Source organism: Phyllobates terribilis, unplaced genomic scaffold, assembly GCF_046119375.1.
Source record: "Phyllobates terribilis strain yellow unplaced genomic scaffold, ASM4611937v1 Scaffold_8__6_contigs__length_399053987, whole genome shotgun sequence".
In the NCBI taxonomy this organism is placed as follows: Eukaryota; Metazoa; Chordata; class Amphibia; order Anura; family Dendrobatidae; genus Phyllobates; species Phyllobates terribilis.
The window spans coordinates 321,199,571-321,222,459 of NW_027362768.1; the positions used below are offsets into that span (position 1 = coordinate 321,199,571).

Consider the following 22,889-nt stretch of genomic DNA (forward strand, 5'->3'; position numbering starts at 1 on the left):
AGGCCAGTGGCCTGGTACCTGGAGTGCTGGTGGTTTGGTGCCCTGGTCCTGGTGGCCTCGTGCCGGTATATTGCTGTGGTGGTGGAGCGGGATCGCAGGCGGTGGCGGAAGAAGAGGTGAGGAGGGCCGGTATCTGCCTGGGGCCGGGCCTGGTCGGGTACTGGGGAAGGGGTATTGCTGTGAGCAGAGTGGCAGAGAAGAGTGAGCGGCTTAGGGTGGCCGCGGCCATCTTTCTGAAGCTGTGGCTCTACAGGAAAATGGCCGCCGACTCGGCAGAGTGCATGCGCCGGCTCCAGCTGCCATTTTCCTGTAGAGCACAGCTCCAGGAACATGGCCGCGGCCACCGGAAGTCTCTCACTCTGCTCTGCCACTCCGCTCATAGCAATACACTGGCCCCGGTACCTGGCCAGGCTCGGCCCCGGTACCCAGCCAAGCCCGGCCCCCAGCCAGATACTGGCCCGCCTCACCTCTTCTTCCGCCACCACCGGTAAGTTGCGTTCAGACCATAAGACGCATCCCCCATTTTCCTCCCAAATTTGGGGGAACAAAGTGCGTCTTATGGTCCGAAAAATACGGTAATTTATTTCAGTTCTACAATACAAAAAGTGAAACTCATATATTATATAGAGTCATTAAAAACAGAGTGATCTATTTCAACTGTTTATTTCTGTTAATGTTGATGATTATGGCTTACAGCCAATGAAAACACAAAAGTCATTATCTCAGTAAATTAGCATAATTAACAAAAAACACCTGCAAAGGCTTCCTAAGAGTTTAAAAAGGTCCCTTAGTCTGTTTCAGTAGGCTCCACAATCATGGGAAAGACTGATGACTTGACAGATGTCCAGAAGGCAGTCATTGACACGCTCCACAAGATCGCAGAGTTCCAATTTTCATTTGGAAATCAAGGTCCCAGAGTCTGGAGGAAGAGTGGAGAGGCCACAATCCAAGCTGCTGGAGGTCTAGTGTGAAGTTTCTACAATCAGTGATGGTTTGGGGAGCCATGTCATCTGCTGGTGCAGGTCCACTGTGTTTTATCAAGACCAAAGTCAGTGCAGCCGTCTACCAGGAAATTTTAGAGCACTTCATGCTTCCCTCTGCCGACAAGCTTTTTGGAGATGGAAATTTAATTCTCCAGCAGGACTTTGCACCTGTCCACACTGCCAAAAGTACCAATACCTGGTTTACAAACAACAGTATCATTGAGCTTGATTGGCCAGCCAACTCGCCTGACCTTAACCCCATAGAGAATCTATTATAGAGAATCTATGGGGTATTGTCAAGAGGAAGATGAGAGACACAAGACCCAACAATGCTGACGAGCTGAAGGCTTCTATCAAAGCAACCTGGGCTTCCATAACACCTCAGCAGTGCCACAGGCTGATCACCTCCATGCCACATTGCCGCATTGATGCAGTAATTGATGCAAAAGGAGCCCCGACCAAGTATTGAGGGCATTTACTGAACATACATTTCAGTAGGCCAACATTTCGGATTTTAAAATCATTTTTCAAGCTGTTGTTATAAAGTATTCTAATTTACTGAAATAATGACTTTTGAGTTTTCATTGGCTGTAAGCCATAATCATCAACATTAACAGAAATAAACACTTGAAATAGATCACTCTGTTTGTAATGACTCTATATCAGTGTTCCCCAACTCCAGTCCTCAAGGCCCACCAACAGATCATGTATTCAGGATTTCCTTAGTATTACACAGATGATGGAATTATTGCCTGTGCAGGTGATGGAATTATTATCTGTGCAATACTAAGGAAATCCTGAAAACATGACCTGTTGGTGGGCCTTGAGGACTGGAGTTGGGGAACACTGCTCTATATAATATATGAATTTCACTTTTTGTATTGAAGAACTGAAATAAATTAACTTTTTGAGATTCACTTGTACCTTGGGAACATGTAGAAAATTAGTAAAGAGCCACCAGTCTGTATTAAAGGTCATCCTCACAACAAGTAGAGACAACTTATAGGGAATGTCACATCAGAAAATGACCTATTGTTTAAAGAGGACCTATCACCAGTTTGAGCATGTTAAACTGGCCACATCATGTAGTAAAGGCTGCAGAGCTAAGTGAAACATAGTTTTTATTTTTTTTCGTTTCTCCTTTCCATTGCGGAAATACTAGCTTGTAAAGATAAGGCTATAATTTATAAAGTCCAAGGAAGTGTTACCAGAGATTCTTCTCTGGGGGTGTGTACTTCTTCTCTTGTAGGAGGTTGACTAATCATAAGCAAGAAGTGTCATGCAAGGGGAGAAATAGAACACACCTCCACAATAGCTTAGAGCAGGTTTTCTCCTGTGTGGGACATGTAATGACAGACAGTCTAAGCTCCTCAATGATCTCACTGCAGAGCTGAGTGTCAAAGTCAGTCGATTGCTGGTAATGTACATGTGAATTTCCTAAAAGAACAAGAAGTTTGAGTCTAAAATAGCCCCAATGGCCAGTATAAAAATTGCAAGATTTCTAATTTTTATTTTTAATACAGATTATGATATGGGAAGAAAAATATTCCCAACATTTAAAAAAAATGTTTAACACTAAAACTTGATTTAAACAATAGGTTGTTTTGATGACACTTTCCATTTAAATGGAATCTGTCATTGAGAACAGGCATTCCTGTGCAATCGTTAACTTTATAATCACTGTAGACTAAGTCATCCACCTCACCTGGTACTTCTTTGGCTCATGATAGAAGACCGCTGCAGCCTGTCATCAACAACAGCGTTTGAGTGACAGTTTTTGAAAATATATGCCTATATAACTTAGTTAGCTCTTGGCCGACATCTTTTCCAACTTATATCATACCAATAAATGTTCAGCCAACTACTCATGTTTTTTTTCATGGGAAGAGGGAACAAAGGCGCTGGAAGACACCTCGGGGGTTGAAGTTACCTCCAGGTAGAACAACCTGATCAAGCTTTTAAATTCAAACTGCCCAACACTTATTACTCCCGAATTTTGGGGTGGTGAGGTGGCAGACCACAATACAAATTAGAGGGTAGGTTGGATCCACTAAAGACAGCAGGACCAACCCACCATGCCATGTGTATGAGGACCCTTACAATTTTTCCTTGATAGATGATGCCATGGAAATTAAGGTTTGGGCACTTGGAATTTCAGAGAAGGTAAGTAGCCGAAAGCAGCTTTCTCCTCTGTCCCTGGCAGACATAGTGTTCTACCTTACGAACATTTGTCCAACAGCCAATGTGTATAGCCAGCATTAGACCTTATTTCAACAAATCACTTTTTGTCACATGGGCCTCCCAACAATAAGTTGACTTGGAATGTTGGAAGCTTAGACCTTAAGTAATCAGGTGTGTGTCTAATTTTCCTATAGCACCCCCATAAGGGAAGTGAAGAATTGCACAGTGTGCAAAATCTGTGCGATCCTCTAAAGAGGGAGCTGCTGTTTGTAGCGGCTTACAGCTCAGGTTAATAGATGAGGATCCTAAATGTGAGACCCAGTTCTTTTAATACAGAATTCCTCAAAGCCATGTGTAAATGGAGTTTTTCAAGGAGTTTTTAGATCAAAAATTGAACAAAAACTGAGTGGAAACTCTGTGAATCAAAAATTTTAGTTTCCATTCAGTTTCTGCTCTGAAATCTAAGCAAAACAACACTGGCTGTGATTCATGAATGTGCTTATTCCAGAAATCTGGCGTAAACACCTTAATAATTCATATTATGCTGGTATTTTATATAGTTGCACCGAAATATTGGAACTTTTGGCATTAACACACCAGTTCTGCCCAAAATGGTCATGAGGTGGGCAGACGTGGCGTGGTTACAATCGTCCATCAAGTTCATCATAAGTTACGCCACGAAAGCAGTGTAACTTTTTCCAGAAATGTACACCCTCACCCAACGATGGTGCAAGCAGGGTCCCAGAGGCGTCTGATTCATTAAGTGGCGTTAACTGTCAGGTCATTGTACTTCAGCGAGGGCTTCATTGAGACTGGCATGAGCTATGCCATCCTTAATGAATCGCCCCGTCCGTGTGCACATAGCCTAGTAGAGTGTTTGAAAATGTTTTCTCTACATCAGAACACCCTTTCCAGTTTACAAACTGTAACATATACAGCCATTTGGAGGAACACAGAAACAAAGGAAAAAAAGATAAATACATTAATAAGTAGAAAAGCAGCAGCGTAGAATACATAGCCAAAGAAATGTAATGGAAATAAGTTGATTAATGTACTCTTAAAGAGCAAAATGTTGTCCGAGCACACAGGCTGAAAGCATTAACACTTTGTGACTCTCTGAAGAATAAGCAAGCACCACCACCTTCAAACACTAAGCGCGTTTCAACTGTAGATAGTCCCTTACACTAGAGCCAAAGAATGAGAAATATCTGCTGCGTTAAAAGCCGAGCAAGTCGTAAGATTTCACACCAATAAACTATGTTGTTTCTGAAATCTTACAGCTCTGGAAAACGTTCTTAAGATGACATCAACCCAAATTGTGTGGAATCCCACGCCTAAAATCTATATGCATGCATGTGTGTTTGTAGTGTATATTAGTTTTATTAACGTCGTTTTTGAGTGGAGCCCATATAGTTAGGTGCTTTTATTTTATATTGTGTTCTAAAGTTGGCCAAGGAAAAAAGGGATCTTGAGTCTGTTACTTGCACTGTATATAAGAGACCTGCTGTAATAAAATGGTGTAAAGTCATTGGATACTAACAAAGGGACATCCTAAAATAACAACCCATGTCCACATGCCCTATTAAGACATAAAGACTTTACAGAATGAGGAGGGAAAGTGTGCCTCACTCAGGACTCCCGTCTACTACCCAGGTCAGAGAGTTGCTTACAAAGTATTTGGCAATGCTAGCATGTAATACTTTGGCTAGCCAAAGGAATCAACTGATCGCTGAGCCAACTTCATCTTGATGAGACAAACCCATTATGGTCAAAAAAGTTTAAAAGTTTTGTCTGATATTAGATAAAAGTCTTCTTTTTCTTTTTGCTTTAATGAGTTCACTCTTTCAAGGAATATTCCAATCTCAGACATTTATGGCCTATCCAGATGGAAATCGAAGGCTGGAATTGAGCAATGGAGACCAGAATGGTGGTCTGTCCTGTTCAGTGATGACTCCTGCTTTTGTCTTGGATGAAGTGATATCTGGAGACCATGTGAGCAACTCCATAAAGAGGCCTTCACAAGGGAGCATCAAACTGGTCCTACTCCCAGGATTATGGTGTTGGGTGTCAAAGTACAGTAGCTGAACCCCTATAGTCTTCACTCCAGATACACCAACATCTCAACATTACATTGATTTGATTGCGGAATCACTGGTATGACCATTTCTCCAGAGTGTCCCAGGAGAAGTTTTATAAAACAACTTCAAGAACATGTTGCTCGTGATCCTATTAGCAGCCTGCGTGGCCCAAACATGCTACCATGGTCTGCAGCATCTCCGGAATTGTCTCCCATCAAGGATATCTGGGACATCATTGGTCTGCTGATTGCAAAGGAAGCTGCCAGCAACAGATCTTGATGATTTGTGTTGTAAATACTGATCCCATGATTTGTGGCTGCTCTACTCACTATTAAATAAATGAAGATGTTCTGAAAATGTAGTTTCCATATTTTAATCATTTGCACATCATTAACATGTCTAACCATACAGTGATTTCCATAACTTCACGACTTTTTCATCTTGGTGTTGTAATTTCAATGTGGAGGAGTAGAAAGAAATAGATCAACTAACCTTAACTGCTTCACGAAATAGTAAAAGAAAAATGAAAATTAATCCTAATATGTATCTAATGATTTTCATCCATTTTTGACCCATCTGTCCATTTTTACCATCAGTGTTGTATCCGTTTTTCTTATATGCAAAAACATAAAAAATAGTTCCAAGCTTCTCCTTCCGTAAAAAAGGTTAAAATCAGACAGCAGTCAGATGACATCCATCTGTTTTCTTTTTTTTTTCACAGATCCATTGATTTTCGGCAAAAAAATAAGGGTATGTGAACACAACCCAATACACTACAATGGGTACATGTACTGTACGAAATACACTGATAGAACAAATTTGTGAAAAACAGGTCTGAATGAGGACTTAGACAAAGTCTATATTCCTATGATTACTTTCTATAGATTTTTTTTTTGTACCTAGTAGCTAAAAACCATCATAATTTTTGGGCTTTTCTTGTTCAAAATGTCATTATCTTGAAGAAATCCCAAATGAAATGCTTGCAGTGTAATTATTAATTTTATTACGATTACGTTTCATGCTCGGGCCGTCCATACCAAGGCTAAGCTCACATAAATCGTAAGCTAATAGTATGGGAAAATAATCAATGTTAATTTGCTATAGCTTAAATGCAAAGTAAATTCCGTATCATTGATAATGGCATTATACACAACTGTGTCTCTACTTAAATGTAATCCAGGTAAAGGATGTGGTTTCCATCCAGTAACTCACAGAACACATTTTTATGGCAGCGATCTGAGGCTTCCTTGTGAATGTCAATAATTCATTATAAATATAGCAAGAACTATTTCTTATTTGCTCATTGAGCTGGAACAGCTGGAAACTAATAAATCATAAAGCTGTTAGTGTGTTTGGTTTGGACTTACAGAGCATTAATAAAAACATATATTAAAAAAAGGCAGCTAAAAATGGCAGCTTAGTGTGTATATATCCATAGTAATGCCTGTGTGCACCTAACAAACATCCTGAGCGCACAGACTCCTCATGTGGTCAGCATTTTACAACTCTGAACCATACTTGCTGACATTAACGTTGGCCATTTTTGGATGGAGTTTGGGAAAAGTTCCCTTGCTTTGACCGGGGTCTAAGGGGTAACTTTTCGTCTTCTAGTCCTCTTCCTCTCTGAAGAGACGATTTGCAGATTTAATTTCCCAGAAGAGCATGCATAAGTCTCCTCACTCTGGCATGCCAGGCTTGGCATGTCACTCTCCACAAGGAAAAACATTACCCCTTAGACCCCAGTCCAGAGCCTCTCATACAGCCAAATTAGATCTCATACTTAGCACTGGTGAGGGGCGACACCCTGAAACACTGTCTGCAAATTGAGATTCTGGTTTGGCTTTTATCCAAAGTCATATTTCAAGGCTCATTAAAGGGTCGATATTGACTTTTTGGATCACTGCTTCAAATAAGTGGCTCTAGAGTTCTAGTCCTGTTCCTCTCTGAAGTGACAATTTGAATATCTTGTTTTGGCTGAAAATTCTTGGCAAATTTTGAGTAGTTGGCATTAAAGGGTACCTGTCACCTCGGAAAAAGCTATTTACCTGCAGATATAGGGTTTATAGTGTTACAATGCTGCCCGGCCGCAGTATTGAAGGTGTGGCTACCAGGGGAAAATGGACTTATATCCCCCTGGGAGCCATAGGCTTTCAGTCACCTAGGCGTGAATGGAGCAATTACAGTTATCGCTCAGCAGTCTGCGAGCTGTGGCTGTATGCAACACTTTGATTGACAGTTCACTCTGCACAGCTGTAGAAGGCTGTCAATCAAAGTGCTTACAGCCGCCAACTCATAGAATAGTGAGTGGCGACTGCAGATTGTATAGTCTGTTTATGGTATCATGTTGGCGGCAGCACATTTCACGTTTACAGGGGCATATATGATCCAATCACTTGACAAATGGGCATTTGGCTCGTTCATCAGGTAATCACCAATGTGATTACAAATATTGGTAATCGGGAATGAGTATTATTATGAATGCTCATTGACGAACCATCTAAATGCATCTTAATTTGTGTTGCCAATGCTGTTGACAAAATGAATGATTTATTGGGACCGAGAGATTTATGATCCTTCAATCCTCACACCATTTTAACGGCCCATTTGAACAGGGTCATGAACTAACAACTGTATATCAACTGCATGGCTGAACTGCAGAGAAGAAATACCAAACGTATTAAGGGAGTGGGTGGTCTGCAATAGCAAAACATGTTCAAACTTGGGGTTATTCAGTGTGGAAAAATGAAGCATTAGGGGTAAATTTAATACAATGTATAAATATATGAGGGGACAGTACAGAGAACTTTACAATTACCTTTTTACAAAGTAAAAAAATAGGAAAAAGTCAGCTGACCGTGTAATTGTCAGGGGTGTATCAGGTTTGACAGACAATCATTCTGGATCCGGCTGTAGAAGGTCGCTGCGCTTGGCCTTGCAGACACCTTCTTGATCCTTTCATCATCCCTCCCTCTCTAGGACCCAGCGGTGATCTCCACCTTCTGCTGCTAATTAACACACCATTGCTGAATCTTTAAATACCCTCAGTTTCTCCAGAGAATCACTGGTGATAGAGTAAATTCCTCTCTTCAGGTCTGGAGTACTAGCTGTCAGCTAGATTCTTCTTGGAGTTCCTTTGTGGATTATAGTCGTCATCTCCCTGGTGTCTTCTCAAAGCTAAGTGTATCCCCTTGTCTTTTTCCCTTGTTTGTCTTTAGTTGCAGTGGGGCTGACAAGTGCTCACCCCTTCCATTCCCTTCCCAGGGCCTAGCTCTGGGCACCACCAGGGCTAAGGTATCCTGCTCGGCGATTGGTGCGGAACCTATTTAGGAACGATAGGGGAATCAGGGTGTTGTTAGATCTGCCTAGGGGTCTCCACTATCCCTTTTCCCATCGCCGTACACTGGGTCCGTTCCATATCTAGCATGACAGTAATACAGTCCAGTGTGCAGGGACAATGCTCTGACTAGCGTAGACACAATGGTAACAAAGAAAGAAGTCCAGCTTCTGGTTGAATCATAAAAAATCCTCTTTAATTCAGAATATTTTAAAATTCCATACGGATGGGGAAGAAGGAGAGCACATGGCAATGCGTTTCTTCCTCAAAGCCTGATGGGAAAATTTCTCAATGCCTAAACAGGTTTGAGCAACTCCAATAGGATAACAGTCACGTGATATTTAAAATAAGTATGAAGCAAACACGTACAAAAATTACAAACAAAGAAATATATAAACTATATGTATAGACGAAATAAAATTTTAAAACAAAAGAAATAGAATAAACATAGTGACAATAAAGAAACAACTTAATAATGGCACATGATATCTCGGCGTAAATTCAGACTGTTGGGAGACCTGGTTCCTAGACTGAATATCCGAAAGGCCTCTTGTGTCAGTAATAGTCTCCTAATACTCCCATCAGGCTTTGAGGAAGAAAGGCATCCTGAGTTCGAAACGCGTCGACATGTGCTCTCCTGCTCCCCACTTTATCCGTGTGGGATTTTAAAATATTCTGAATTAGAGAGGATTTTTTACGATTCCACCAGAAGCTGGACTCCCTTCCCTGTTTCCTTTTTACAAATTGGCTTGCAATGGTGAAAAGGGGCATCTCTATGTCTAGAGGAAAGAAGGTTAAACTAACCATAATCCAAGATGCAGATTCTTTACTGTAAGAGTAGTGAGAATAGGGAACACTCTGCCACATGTTGTAATGGTTAATTTACTAAAAAAGTACAAAGAGGGCTGGATGCCTTTCTCGATAAAAATAAGATTACAGGATACGAGTGCTAGATTTTGGAGATGGGACATTGATCCAAGGAATTAGTTGGATTCCTGTATGTGGGCAATTATTATCTGCCTCACAGGGTTTTTGCCTTTCTCTGGATCAACATGTTAGGTTACAGGTTGAACTCAATGGACTTGTGTCTTCTTTCAACCTTAAAGAGGTTGTAAACTACTTTTTCAATGATGACCAATCCTTAGGATAGGTCATCAATGTGTGATCGGCCGGGGTTTTATGTACAGATTTGCATGAGATGCAGAAGATCTGCAGGTAAAAAATCCTTCTGCATTCTTAGTGATGTTGGGATTACACACGATATAAAACCTAAGCCAGGAAAGTGGTCTAAACATCTGGAGCAAAATCAGCTTGTGTTGCATGCAGATTTTGTTGTGCAATTCGGCGCCGATTTACCGGCAGATTTCACCCATTGGATTGCAATGCATGAAATGCGAAAATTTGTGGCATTTATGCAACAGTCCGGAAATACTGCTTAGAATATTGCTTGGAATTTTATTCAATATGGCCCTGATTCATCAAACGATTTTATGCAAGAAAATTGGCATAAAATGCTTTGAAAAATTGCTAATTTTTTGCTCAACTGGAGGCATCTTCATACAGTTTTCGTCCAGCTCCAACAAGGTGGGCGAATCGGGGATGGTGTGTGGCGACCCATGCTTGTCAAATTCATGACGAGCTGTGGCGTTCCTTACGGCACACCTCTTACCGAATCACCACGCTCCCGCATCAAATCCAGCCTTGCTGAATTGGGGCCTTTAAGTTGATTAACACCCCATTTACTAGCATTTTAACGTCTTTTTGCAGAATTTTGGAGCAGATTCCACGTTAAATCTGGAATGTGTGAATGAAGCCTGGTAATGATGATTCATTTTTTATGTAATACTGCTTTTCCTTCCCTGGAGAAAGAGCCAAAGTTTTGCTTCACATGGGTCACTTTTTTGCTGCAGTTCTTTTCCTACGAACTAATGGATATCAAGCTGTCTGCATTGCTTTCAAAGCTTGGATTTATGATTTGCACATTCTTGCAACTTTTGGTAATTAGGCCAATAAACAGCTGGTTCGGTTATACAAAAGCGCCAATAACTCCTTCAAGTTCCACCTTGTAATATTATTCTTTTCAACATAGTCATTTCAGCATTTTTCTCATAGTGGAGGCCAATAAAAAAACAATTACTTAATCTGTCAGAATACGTTACAGCGGATTCACAATATAGGCCGTGATTAATGAGAGCGCCGCAGTCAGTGAATGAACGTACCTCTGTCTGAAGGATCGCAGCCCTCTGTTCTTTGGCAGTAAGAGATTCCTTAAGTACTTCAATGTGTTGTTTGCAGTCCGAGTTCTGATTGCCAAGAGTCTCCAGCTTGGTTTGTAAGGCAAGAAGTTCAGATTCCTTCTTTGACAGCTCCAGCTTCAGCTGGTCAATCTACAAAATTGGAACAATTAGTTATGGTCATTTTATGATAATTAAGGCATCAAAGTGTTTGGCACAAGGGTGTGGGAAAAACGTCAGAGGGGAGGGAATAAGGGGGTGATATAAACCAAAAGCTCTACTGGGGTCAGAATTAATACATAAGTTGGAGAGATAAGAAGAATATGTCAATCTAGTAATAAAAAAAAACACAATACCAGTACTAAATATTGAATTTAAAGGGAACAACGTATGACCCCAATCTTTTTATATGGCTTTGCAGCCCTTTATAAGTTAAGCAAGTTGACCCCTTTATGGCCTCAAATCGATGCTTCATTACACTTCCAGTTCCTCAGCCTCATGCTGTATTCCCTGCAATGTATCGAAGCCACCAACCTGTCAATCAACCAGAAAAGAGTGGCGCTAAGCAGTGAATACAGCGTGAAGCTGAAAGTGCATCTTCATGCCCCAACTGTCAGGATTCTTGTCTTTCTGAAGTTTAACCACTAGTGGCTGCTATTGTTCACCTTAATAATTGTGCTGCAATTCCACTCCTTACCACTGGAGGCTGCTGCTGTTTTCTGCAATTGCCCTTTACTAAAATGGCAGATTTTGAACCAGTGGTTTCCATCTTGTTTCCAGTTTCGGCCCACTTAAAGCCTCATGGATCTCTCACTCAGTGCTTGAGTATTGTGTCTAGCTGTTTAGTCTAGTTCCAGTTTTCAGCTCCTGGACTGTCTTACCCAGACTGTTCTCACCTATCTACGGATTGTTTCCTACAACTCCTTTGCTAACTCCAAGAACTTCTACTATCTCTTGCTGTTCCTGCTCGTGCTCCTTCAGCCACTGTGCTACACTAGTATCGTAAAACACCAATGCACTTCCAGACACAGGTATACAGAACTTCAAAACATGATTTCTCCTTACAGCAGCATCGATTTGGGGTCATAATGGGAATTTCAGCAACTGCTTGTAAAAATCTATAAGGAGGTAAGTGATACTTCTTTTATATGAGTTGTATAATTTTATACATTAGATATCTGTCACGGGTGTGTCAGAGCTGAAAGACAGTCACGCTGCAGTGGGTTGCAGGAGATCTCCACATTTGACATTGCAGACAGCCTCTTACATAAAAGACTGTCTTTAGGACCGAGCAGCTACATCCTGACACCCCTTCTCAGAAAATACGTCCTCAAAACCAGACAGAAAAGCAGGTAAAATTTCCATAGAGACAGTAGCAATGAAAATATCTAGACAGTTCTCATGACAGTAAGCTCCCCATTCAATAATCTCCCCGGTTTGCCAATCTACCAACGGACTAGGTTTAACAAGCCAAGTTATACCTAAGACAATCGGAGTAGGAAGACTGTCCAGAACATAGCAAGGGAACTGACATTTGGGGTTTTTGTTTTTTTTCTTTGTATGTTTTTGGGTGTACACCTTTTTTTTTCCTTTCTCCCTTAGGTATGGGTTCAGTTGCAGAGTTTGCAAAGTGGCTGCACTGGCTGTCTCAGGAGGTAAATGACCTCCGTGGTGAGGTACAGCAGCAGCATCAGCGATTACAGGTCGCTAATATGGGGGTCTCTGCAGGTAGGCCTGTCCAGCCTGAACCCAAGGCTGCCCTCCCGGACATGTTTTCAGGAGTTAGGGACAAGTTTTTTGTATTTAAGGAGGCATGCAAATCATATTTTAAACTTCGCCCCTCTTCCTCCGGTAATGAGGAGCAAGGGGTTGGTATTGTGATCTCTTTATTGCAGGGAGATCCTCAGTCATGGGCGTTTTCATTACCGCAGGACTCGGTTTGTCTCCAATCTATGGAGGGTTTTTTCAGAGCTCTGGCCTTCATCTATGATGACCCTTACCGAGTCGCCTTGGTTGAGTCTAGACTACGTTGCGTTCAGCAGGGGATTCGGTCAGTGGAAACATACAGTTCGGAATTCCGAAGATGGGCAACAGATTCCAAATAAAATGACTCAGCCGTTAGAAGTCAATTTTGTGAGGGGCTTACTGAAATGTTGAAAGATGCCTGGGTGTATATATACCTGGAGTGTCTGAGAGGGAGCCGCCGGCTATATCAATTTCTACTTGGGAAGCTTAGCAGGAGCAGTACTTCGTCCTCTCTGGAGCTTGAGGCTGTGTGCTTATTTGGAGTTCATCTAAAGCTAAGCCATTTCCCCTGTTTTGTCCATCCTTGTTGTCTATACAGTTTAGTGGAGGTTGACTAGTGCTCATCTCCTTCCATCCCTAGCTGTAGCCATACTGTAAGTCAGGGAGACTAGGGCGAGGCATGATTGCGGCGATTGCTGAGGAGGCAATATAGGGATGGTAGTTGAGAGAGGGTGATGCTAGACAAGACTAGGAGGTCTCCACTTCCCCCTTGCCCTAATGTCTGGGCTCCCTTTCCCTTTTTCCTTTGTGTTGTACTCTTTCCCACACCTGGCGTGCCAATATCATAGTATAAAAATACATTTATTTTAAAGGGGTCATTCAGGATTAGAAAAACATGGCAGCTTTCTTCCAAAAACAGTTTTTTTTGAGGTGGTCAAAAATACAGAGTTTTCTAGTGGAAACTGTTATAGGAAACACTCTTTTGAGGAATTTTTTGTTTCTTGAAGAGTTTTTTTCCCGAAGTGCTTTTTGCAGACTTTTAAATTGACACTGTCAAGTCTGGAGTGTTTTTTTTTTTTTTTTTTTATCAGGAACCAACCATTTTTCAAAACCTAAAGCAAATAAAAACTCTCAAAATATTTAACATATAACCAGCAAGCCATTTTATAGTAGAAATGAATAGTAAGAGTTTTTCAGCATTATTTGAGCGATTTTTGAGTCTCTCAAAGACTAGTGTTGAGCCACCCCCGTAGTGTTCGGGTTCGGTTCGTCGAACACCGGCATGTTCGCCGAACAGTTCGTCGAACGATTCATCGAACACAGTCGAACACCATTAAAACCAATGGCAGGCAAACAAAAACACATAGAAACACATAGAAAACACCTTCAAAGGTGTCCAAAAGCTGACAAACTGCTCAGAAGACACAACTAACACATGGAAAAGTGACAAGTACATATAGTCATGCGAAAAGAAAAGAGGTGGAGGAGTAAAAGGAGGAGGAGACACAGATATAGGCATGTCATGCTCTTCTAAAATCAAGAAAGGCTGGAGTAAAAATGTAAAATCAGCCTACCAACACCCAGACGTCGTGACAAGAAAATTAAAAAAAGAAATATCTTTAGGTAGAATGGTGGTTCCATTCAGAACACTTTCCTTACAAGACGTAGTGATATCCTCGTTGGTAGTTGAGCCGAAAACGGAACCCAATACATTCGGACTAATCCACCATTTGTCATATCCAAGGGGCAGATCAGTAAACAACAACATCGACACGGAACCAAGTACAGTAGTATATACTGTACATCCTTTGACAAGGCAATCAGGCGGGTCAAGGAGTTGGGAAGGGGCACCCTAATGGCCAAAACAGACATTGAGGGGGTGTTCCGGTTACTTACTACCTGTGCCTCCGAATAGCGTCCGCCTATTGGGCTGCTTCTGGGAAGGAGCGTACTATATAGATCGCTGTTTGGGGTGCTCCATATCCTGCTCACTATTTGAGGCGTTTAGTTGCTTCCTCGAATGGGTCGTCATGGACGTTTCTAAGGGGGCACATATTATCCATTACCTCGAAGACTTCTTATGCCTGGGCCCAAAAGATTCGCCACAGTGTGAATACACGCGGTAGTCCACCTGTGAGAAGGAGAGAGCTGGAGGGAGAGCGGACACCACAGAGCCGAGGGGTTAGATGGAGAACTGAAGAAGGAAAGAGGGCGAGGGAGGTAAGGGAGTACGGTGGAAGGCCGACCTGAGCTCCCCCACGTTCCTGCTGGGCGGGGAACAGCGCTGGGAAGAAAAGCCGCTTACGTATCCCTTTGAGATTACGGGCCCGAGTGGGCAGAGGGACTACGCTGGAGTGCGAAGCCGACACGGCCAGGCCGTTCCTGCCCGTGCGACCTCCGTGTCGCCGGGTTTGTGCCAGAGCCATGGTCGACACTGATGGCCAGCCCCCCCCTCTCCCAATACTGGTGCCTGTCCGCTGGTGGGTCGAGACCCCCCCACGGTGGAGGCAGGTCTAAGCTCTGTAATTTAAATTGGCTCTGTAATTTGAATGAGTACACTTTAAATCCTTTTACAAGGATCTATTGGAGGGCAAGTCTGGTGCCAGCAGCCACGGTAATTCCAGCTCCAGTAGCGTCCACTAAAGCTGCTGCAGCTAAAAAGCTTTTATAAGGATCGAGCTTGGCGGGGAGCCGCAAGGCGTGCTACCGCCAGTCCCAGCCCCCTTGCCTTGGGGCGCCTCCCCGATGCTTTTGACTGAGTGTCCCGGGGGCCCGAAGCGTTTCCTTTGAAAAAATGAAGGGTCCAAAGCAAAGGTGGTGTAGCTTTCTTAACAGCTGGGCTACTCCGCTGACTACGAAAAACTGCTACTAGGCCCAAAAGGATTTCCTGGGTTAGATGCAGTAAAAAATTAGAATTAGATACACAGGCGATGTAGCTTCCTTCACAGGTGGGCTACTCCGCTGACTACGAGACACTGCTACTATGCCCAAAAGGATTTACTGGGTTAGATGCAGTAAAAAACTGTTATTAGATACACAGGTGGTATAGCTTCCTTCACAGGTGGGCTACTCCGCTGACTACGAGACACTGCTACTAGGCCCAAAAAGATTTCCTGGGTTAGATGCAGTAAAAAATTAGAATTAGATACACAGGCGTTGTAGCTTCCTTCACAGGTGGGCTACTCCGCTGACTACCAGACACTGCTACTAGGCCCAAAAAGATTTCCTGGGTTAGATGCAGTAAAAAATTAGAATTAGATACACAGGCAGTGTAGCTTCCTTCACAGGTGGGCTACTCCGCTGACTACGAGACACTGCTACTATGCCCAAAAGGATTTACTGGGTTAGATGCAGTTAAAAATTGTTATTAGATACACAGGTGGTGTAGCTTGCTTCAGATGGGCTACTTCACAGACTACCAGACACGGCTACAGGCCCAAAAGGATTGGCTGGCTTAGATGTAGTAAAAAATTGGTATTAGATACACAGGTGGTGTAGCTTGCAACACAGATAGGCTACTCCAATGACTTACAGACACTGCTACAGGCCCAAAAGGATTGGCTGAGCTACATTTCGCCAAATGCTGTGAAACTGGCACAGACCTGCCTGGCAAAAAGTGCTATGAACTGCTGTAACCTAGCCCTCAAAAGGGCTGCAATTAGAACTAGTCCCTACTCCCTAAACCTACCTCTCTATGTAACTGTAAATTCGCTCGCAATTCACACAGTTATACTGTATAGCGCCCACAGCAGCAGCGGTGCTGTCTAACACTACGCTGCAGCAGTGAGAAAATGGTGGCGACGGGGAAAATGGCTGGGTCTTATAGGGTAAGGACATGTGACATACACAGCCAATGACACATGCCCTTGCTTGTGTGAAAAAAAAGCACTTCGCTGCGTGTGTGTGTGGCACCCCAGGTCTGGTCGCCACAGTGGCAGCAATGTCATGTCTGAGAGCAGGTGGGAGGTTCCCTGGTTGGGGACAATTAGCTTGCAGCATCTCCTGCCTCAGTCCAGGGAGGGGAGAAATCTGCCCTTTATAAACTGGATCTGGGGCGGCGTTAGAGAGACAAGTTAGAGACAAGTTAGAGACAAGTTCCAGACAAGGTTCCAGTGAAGTGGCAGATAGGGACAGGTCAGCAGTAGGCTGAGGAGTCCCTGTAGGCAGAGGAGGAACACGAGGCCAGGAGGGGAGCTATCAGAGCTCAGCCTGGCTAGAGACTTACAAAGCCGGACACTGGAGTCCGAGGCTGTGAGGGTTATAAGCCCAGCAGCAGAAAACCACCACGCAGGGGACTTCAAGTCTTCTGGCCCAAGGAAGCCCGGAGGCTCAGCCACACGAGAGGGACCACTACTGCCCCGGAGGGGTGAGAAGTACGGAAGGCCAGAGTCGCCAGTCATACGGGCGAGAACAACATGGTACACTCAGAGACGTGGGCTACCACCACACTACAGTGGGATAGCCAAGAAAGAGTGAAGTCAGCAAGGTACGCCTACAAACTCCCCCTGACCAGCGGGATTTCCCAGTTGCTCTCAGACTGACCAGGCCTCCATTGTAAACCAGTACTTCGGACGGGTCCCTTAATACCGCCAACAGTAAAGACCCTGAATTGCATGACAGACTCCGTGTGGTTACTGCTGCTCCCGCGCACCATCACCACTAACATCCCTATTTACTGTCCTGAGGCTATACTCCTCCCGTGGGGAGTTATACTACCCTCTGCTGCACCCACAACACCAGCCTCCGCGGTCTTCCCCGCAGCGGCGGTTCACTCTGACCGCAATCCACGGGTGGCGTAGTCGGACATTTAATCACAAAACCCTATAAATAGACAGCCATTTGGGTTGACCACCCTGAGCCACGGGACCGGGTCCCCGCCACGCAAGGACTACAACCCCCAGTATCCACAAAAGGCCCGGTTCCGGATTCCACACGCGGCCCAGGGGGCGCGTCAACTTTTTGGCGTAGTTGGCAGGATTTCGTGCCCGCCACCAACGGGTACTGCGTACCTGAACAAAGACTGTAATACTTACCTTGGTGGAGTTTCCCGCCATCCGCAGCCGTTTCCCGCCATCCGGCGCCATCTTTGGGACGCCGCGCGGGAAGAAGAGGGGCGTGGACGACGAAAGCGCGCGAGAACTGGAGCCCCGCCTTACGCACGGACGCTGCGCAAGGTCCTGAAAGGAGCCGAGCGGACGCTGACGTCACCAGGACGCGACGCAAGGTCCTCAACCCCGACGGTCGCTTGCGGAGCCGCGGCCTACAGAAGAAAAGCAACGGAAGGTAGGCCACGGTTGACTAGGGGGGAAGAAGATGTCGGAAGCGGAGGGATCTGTCACCGCCAGCGCGGCCGCTGCCGCAGTAGTTCCGTTCACAATGCCTTATATCCCCGGAGCGGCCTGGTTGCCCCAGTACTCAGGGGAGTCGCATACCCTGAGCGACTTTAAAGAGAGACTGTATAGCCTATTCAAAATATACCCCCTGACGGAGGAACAAAAAGTGAGTATACTGATAGGCCAGTTAACCGGCGCAGCCCAACGAGAAGTAAAGTCCTGGTCAGTCAGGGACAAGGGGATCGTGAAGGAGATTTTAGCCCGTCTAAAGGACACTTTTGATACCCGCACCTCAGCAGAGATCAAAATGAGATTTTATGGATGCAAGCAGCGGGCCCAAGACAGTATAAGAGACTATGCTTTGAATTTGCAAGAGGCCCAGAGAGCCACTAAGCAGGCAGACCCTGACAGTGTGAGGAATGCAGATAAAATGCTGACTGAACAATTCATTGAAGGTCTGCTGTCCAGCGCCCACCGAACCCAGTTACGCCTGATGACCCTGCAGAACCCTGAGTTAGACTTTGCACAGTTTAAGGACAGAGCCGTTAAAGTACTCCGTGAACCCGCACCCGGTGGCGTTGCGGCCTCCGGGCGCCCTATCACTTATTACCAGGAGGCCGCGCCCCAGTCTACAGAACCTGCAGGAGCCAATGCACAGACTATGAATAGTACCCCGTCTACAGACCTGCACCATCAGGTCCAAGAACTGACCAAAAGCGTTGCCGCACTAACCAGGACTGTGCAGTCGTTGCAGGTATCCTCTCCAGGAAAGATCCAGCTGGCTACCAGTCCGGAGGACGTCCCGTGGCGCCGACAGAAGAGGATCCCACCATCCAGAGGGAAGCCAACGGACCGCTACGACCAGGATGGACAACCCATCTGCCGCCGCTGAAGCCAGCCTGGACATATTGCGAGGTAGTGTAATTTAAACGAGCCCAACCTGGGGCAGAGGGCCAACCCCCCAGGCATAAAATCATCAGGCCAGTCAAACTGGCGTGACAAGTATGTGGGAGGACGACCGGTCTTGCCTGTGGTACTGGATGGCATTCCCATAAGGGCACTGTTGGACACCAGGTCACAGGTAACCACCATCCCCTATGTACTTTTCAAGCGGTACTGGAATGACACGGATATTACCTGCTACCCAGATAATGACTTGAGCATCATCGCCAGCAATGGTCAGCCCGTGCAGCAGGTGGGGTTCAAGGAGGTGACCATCAAAATTGGTAAAGTTGAACTGCCGGGGCAAGGAGTGATTATTGTGGACATTGACCGTCGTGAAAGTCATCCTAAAATAACCGTGGGTACTAACATTCTTGAAAATTGTCTTTCAGAGATAATTGTTATATTACAGCAGGTTGTAATGAATGCCAGCTCCAGCCAGCAGCGTGTCTTACAAAAAGAGATCAGAGCCCTGATGAAGCGGCAACAGGTAGAACTGTCTGGTGGTGAGACTGGTAGCGTTAGGATGAGTGACCCGTTCCCTATCGCCATGCCCCCAAAAAGTGAAATGATGATCTGGTGCCGGACTGCAATCGGGTTAAGAGGAAGGGACTACCAAGCCATGGTAGAACCCGTCTACTCAGACAGTAGGCCCACCATTTTGACAGCACGGGGGGTGGTTTATGTACGCCATGGGAGGGTACCCGTCCGCATCCTAAACATTGGGGAAAGAGAATTATTCTTGCCCCAGTATGCCACTCTAGCCAAATTGTTTACCGTTAACCAGAACTCTGTAAAGGCCGTGGAACCCTTGCCTCCATCTCAACCAGAGGAGGGTAACGGCTCCAAGAAACAAATGGAGGACTGGTGTCAGAAACTGCATGTGGGCACCGACTCCACTCCCTCACACCAAAAACAGGGAGTCTACCGGGTGGTTCAGGAGTACGAAAGAGTCTTTAGCAAACACCCGCTAGACTTTGGGCAAGTAAAGGGGGTAGAACACCAAATCCACACAGGAGACCATACACCCATAAAAGAGAGATACTGGCCTGTACCCCCTGCACACTATCAGAATTCCAAGGGTATGTTACGAGAGATGAAGGAGGCTGGGGTGATCAGGGATAGCTGTAGCCCCTGGGCAGCTCCTCTAGTTCTTGTAAAAAAGAAAGATGGCACGATGAGGATGTGTGTAGATTATAGAAAGGTCAACAGAATAACACACAAAGAAGCGTACCCATTACCTAGGATAGAGGAGTCTTTGGCTGCATTAAAATCTGCTAACTTCTTCTCTACTTTGGATCTCACTAGCGGGTACTGGCAGGTTCCTGTAGCAGAGTCAGACAAGGAGAAGACCGCCTTCACCACCCCGATGGGTCTCAGTGAATTCAACTGTATGCCGTTCGGACTCTGCAACGCACCAGGGACCTTCCAGAGACTGATGGAATGCTTTCTGGGGCACAGAAATTTCGAGACGGTCCTGCTATACCTGGACGAGGTCATCGTGTATTCCAAGACCTATGAGGACCATCTAAAGCACCTGGCGGAGGTGTTCGATGCCCTGGTAGGCTTCGGCCTAAAGGTAAAACCCTCCAAGTGCCATCTACTGAAGCCAAAAGTACAGTACCTGGGACACGTGGTGAGTGCTGACGGAGTAGCCCCAGACCCTGACAAGATCACAGTGATTAAGGACTGGCCAAGACCCTCCAGCATAAAGGAAGTGCGGCAGTTCCTCGGGTTGGTAGGCTACTACCGAAGATTCATCTCCGGGTTCACCAAAATGGCAGCCCCTATGCAGGTCAGTCAAAGACTAAAAGTCAGAAGCCGCCCTTTAAGTGGGACAAGCTGGAGGAGGAGTCTTTCCGCCAGCTGAAGATGGCCCTCACGGGGGATGATATCCTGGCCTACCCTGATTACGGCCAGCCTTTTATCCTCCACACCAACGCCAGTAATGTGGGGCTAGGAGCCGTACTGTCCCAGATCCAGCAGGGCAGAGAACGGGTAATTGCTTATGCTAGCAGAAAGCTGAGACCCACAGAGAGAAACCCTGAGAATTATAGCTCCTTCAAGCTAGAGTTCCTGGCAGTGGTGTGGGCGGTCACCGAACGCTTCAAGCATTACCTGGCTTCTTCTAAGTTCACTGTGTACATGGACAACAACCCGTTGACACACCTGGATACTGCAAGACTTGGTGCCCTAGAGCAGAGATGGATGGCGGCTGTCCAATTATGAATTTACCATCAAATACCGGACAGGGCGCGCAAATGCCAACGCAGATGCATTGTCCAGAATGCCTCACTTGTAGGGCGGTGGAGAGTATCCAGAAGAACTGGAAGAAATTGAACTCCCTGCATTCCACCGTCATGGGATCACCCAGTGTTCCCACTGCATAAAGGAGAGGTGCTCTGCCACCGCTACGTTCATTCCTTTACCCCACCACGGCTGGGCAGAGACACAAGATAGTGACCTCGCAGTCCGCCTGGTAAAAGAGATGCTGACCCAGGCTGATGCCCACCTTGATCCGGATGCTCCAGAAGAGACCAAACAGCTGTGGAAGGAGAGGAGCAAGCTGTTTCTCTACGAGGGGCGGCTGTGACGCAGGACCGTCAACTCTCGAACACATGAGCTGACCTGGCAGGTAGTGGTCCCAAGGTGGGATGCGGCTATGGTCCTAGAAGCATACCATGACGGAGCAGGGCACTTTGGATGGAAGAAGCTGGAGTTCCTGTTGCGTGAGCGGTTCTTCTGGGTAGGCATGAGAGGGGCTATAGACAGATGGTGCAGAGACTGTGGCCCATGCAACCTAAGGAGGAAGGACCACGCCAGCCAGAAGACTCCCCTGCAGCCCATCATCACAAAGCAGCCCCTTGAGCTGGTGGCCCTGGACCACGTAAAGCTGGCTCCAAGAAGATCGGGATACGTCTACGCCCTTACAATCGTAGATCACTACTCCCGGTTCCTAGTGGTGGTCCCTGTCAAAGACTTAACAGCTCAGACGGCCACCAGAGCCTTTCAGCAGCATTTCTGCCGCCCACAAGGGTATCCAGAGCAAGTGTTGACTGATCAAGGTCCAGCGTTAGAGGCTGAAGTCTTCCAGGAATTCTGCAACCTGTATGACTGCAAGAAGAAAAGGACAACGCCTTACCACCCCCAAACCAACGGGATGTGTGAAAAAATGAACCAGGTAGTAATAGACCTGCTCAAGACGTTGCCCCTGGAGGAACGCAGCCTGTGGCCTGAGAAACTGCCGTATCTGGTGGACTTGTATAACCATATCCCAGTAAATTCTACCAACTGCACCCCAGCTTACCTAATGAGAGCAAGACCTGGTAAGCTGCCTATTCACCTGGGAGTCCTGACACCCGAGGACACCTCACCAGAAGCAGACTGAGACACAGAACGCCAGCAGCAGTACCGGAAAGTACAGGAGAGTGTGGAGCGAAGTCTGTCTCAAGCAAGAGAGAGGCAAGAGAGGAATTACAACCAGCATGCTACTGCTGCTCCCCTGGCACCTGGAGAGCAGGTCTTGAAGAGGAAGAGACGGCTCCACAAGCTGGATGACCAGTGGGAGAATGACCCGTACACCGTACTGCCCTCGAGCCATGAAAACCCAAAGTTATGTGTTATCAGGGAGGAGAGACCACAGCCACCGTCTCCAGAGACCACCTGAAGAAGTGTCCCGAGCAGCTGCAAAGTGCTGATGAATACCAAGATAGCCCTCAACCCGCAGAGGAAAGGGAAGAAATGGTCAGTACAGTGCTCGGGGAATTTCCCTGGTCCTGGACACAAATCAACAACGCTATAGTGGTACCCGTCCTTACCTTCCTCCAGCCAGCCCCTCAAGGGCCTGCAGAAGAGCAAGTAGTGTTGGAAGAGAGAGCAAGTGGCCCCAGAGGCAGAAGAATACATACCAGCAGCTCAGGAGAATCAACCCTCTGCTGGTAGTGAACCTGCCATGCCCGTGGTGAGCCAAAGAGTACGCAGAAAGCTGCCCAGCCTACCCGTAACATCTGCAAACACCTCTAGTGCAGACACGAGCACACCCAGTACACAGGGGCTGG

At 45.8% G+C, this 22,889-nt stretch overlaps 1 protein-coding gene across 7 annotated transcripts in view; it reads right to left on the minus strand.

The window, feature by feature from the left end:
* ERC2 (ELKS/RAB6-interacting/CAST family member 2) overlaps positions 1 to 22,889 on the minus strand; it is a 1,561,275-nt gene that overhangs the window by 1,205,028 nt on the left and 333,358 nt on the right. For all 7 annotated transcript variants that reach the window (XM_073644598.1, XM_073644595.1, XM_073644592.1 and 4 more), the window contains one exon: positions 10,796 to 10,963. In XM_073644598.1, the coding sequence (XP_073500699.1) occupies positions 10,796 to 10,963 (168 nt within the window). The remainder of the gene's footprint in view (positions 1 to 10,795; positions 10,964 to 22,889) is intronic.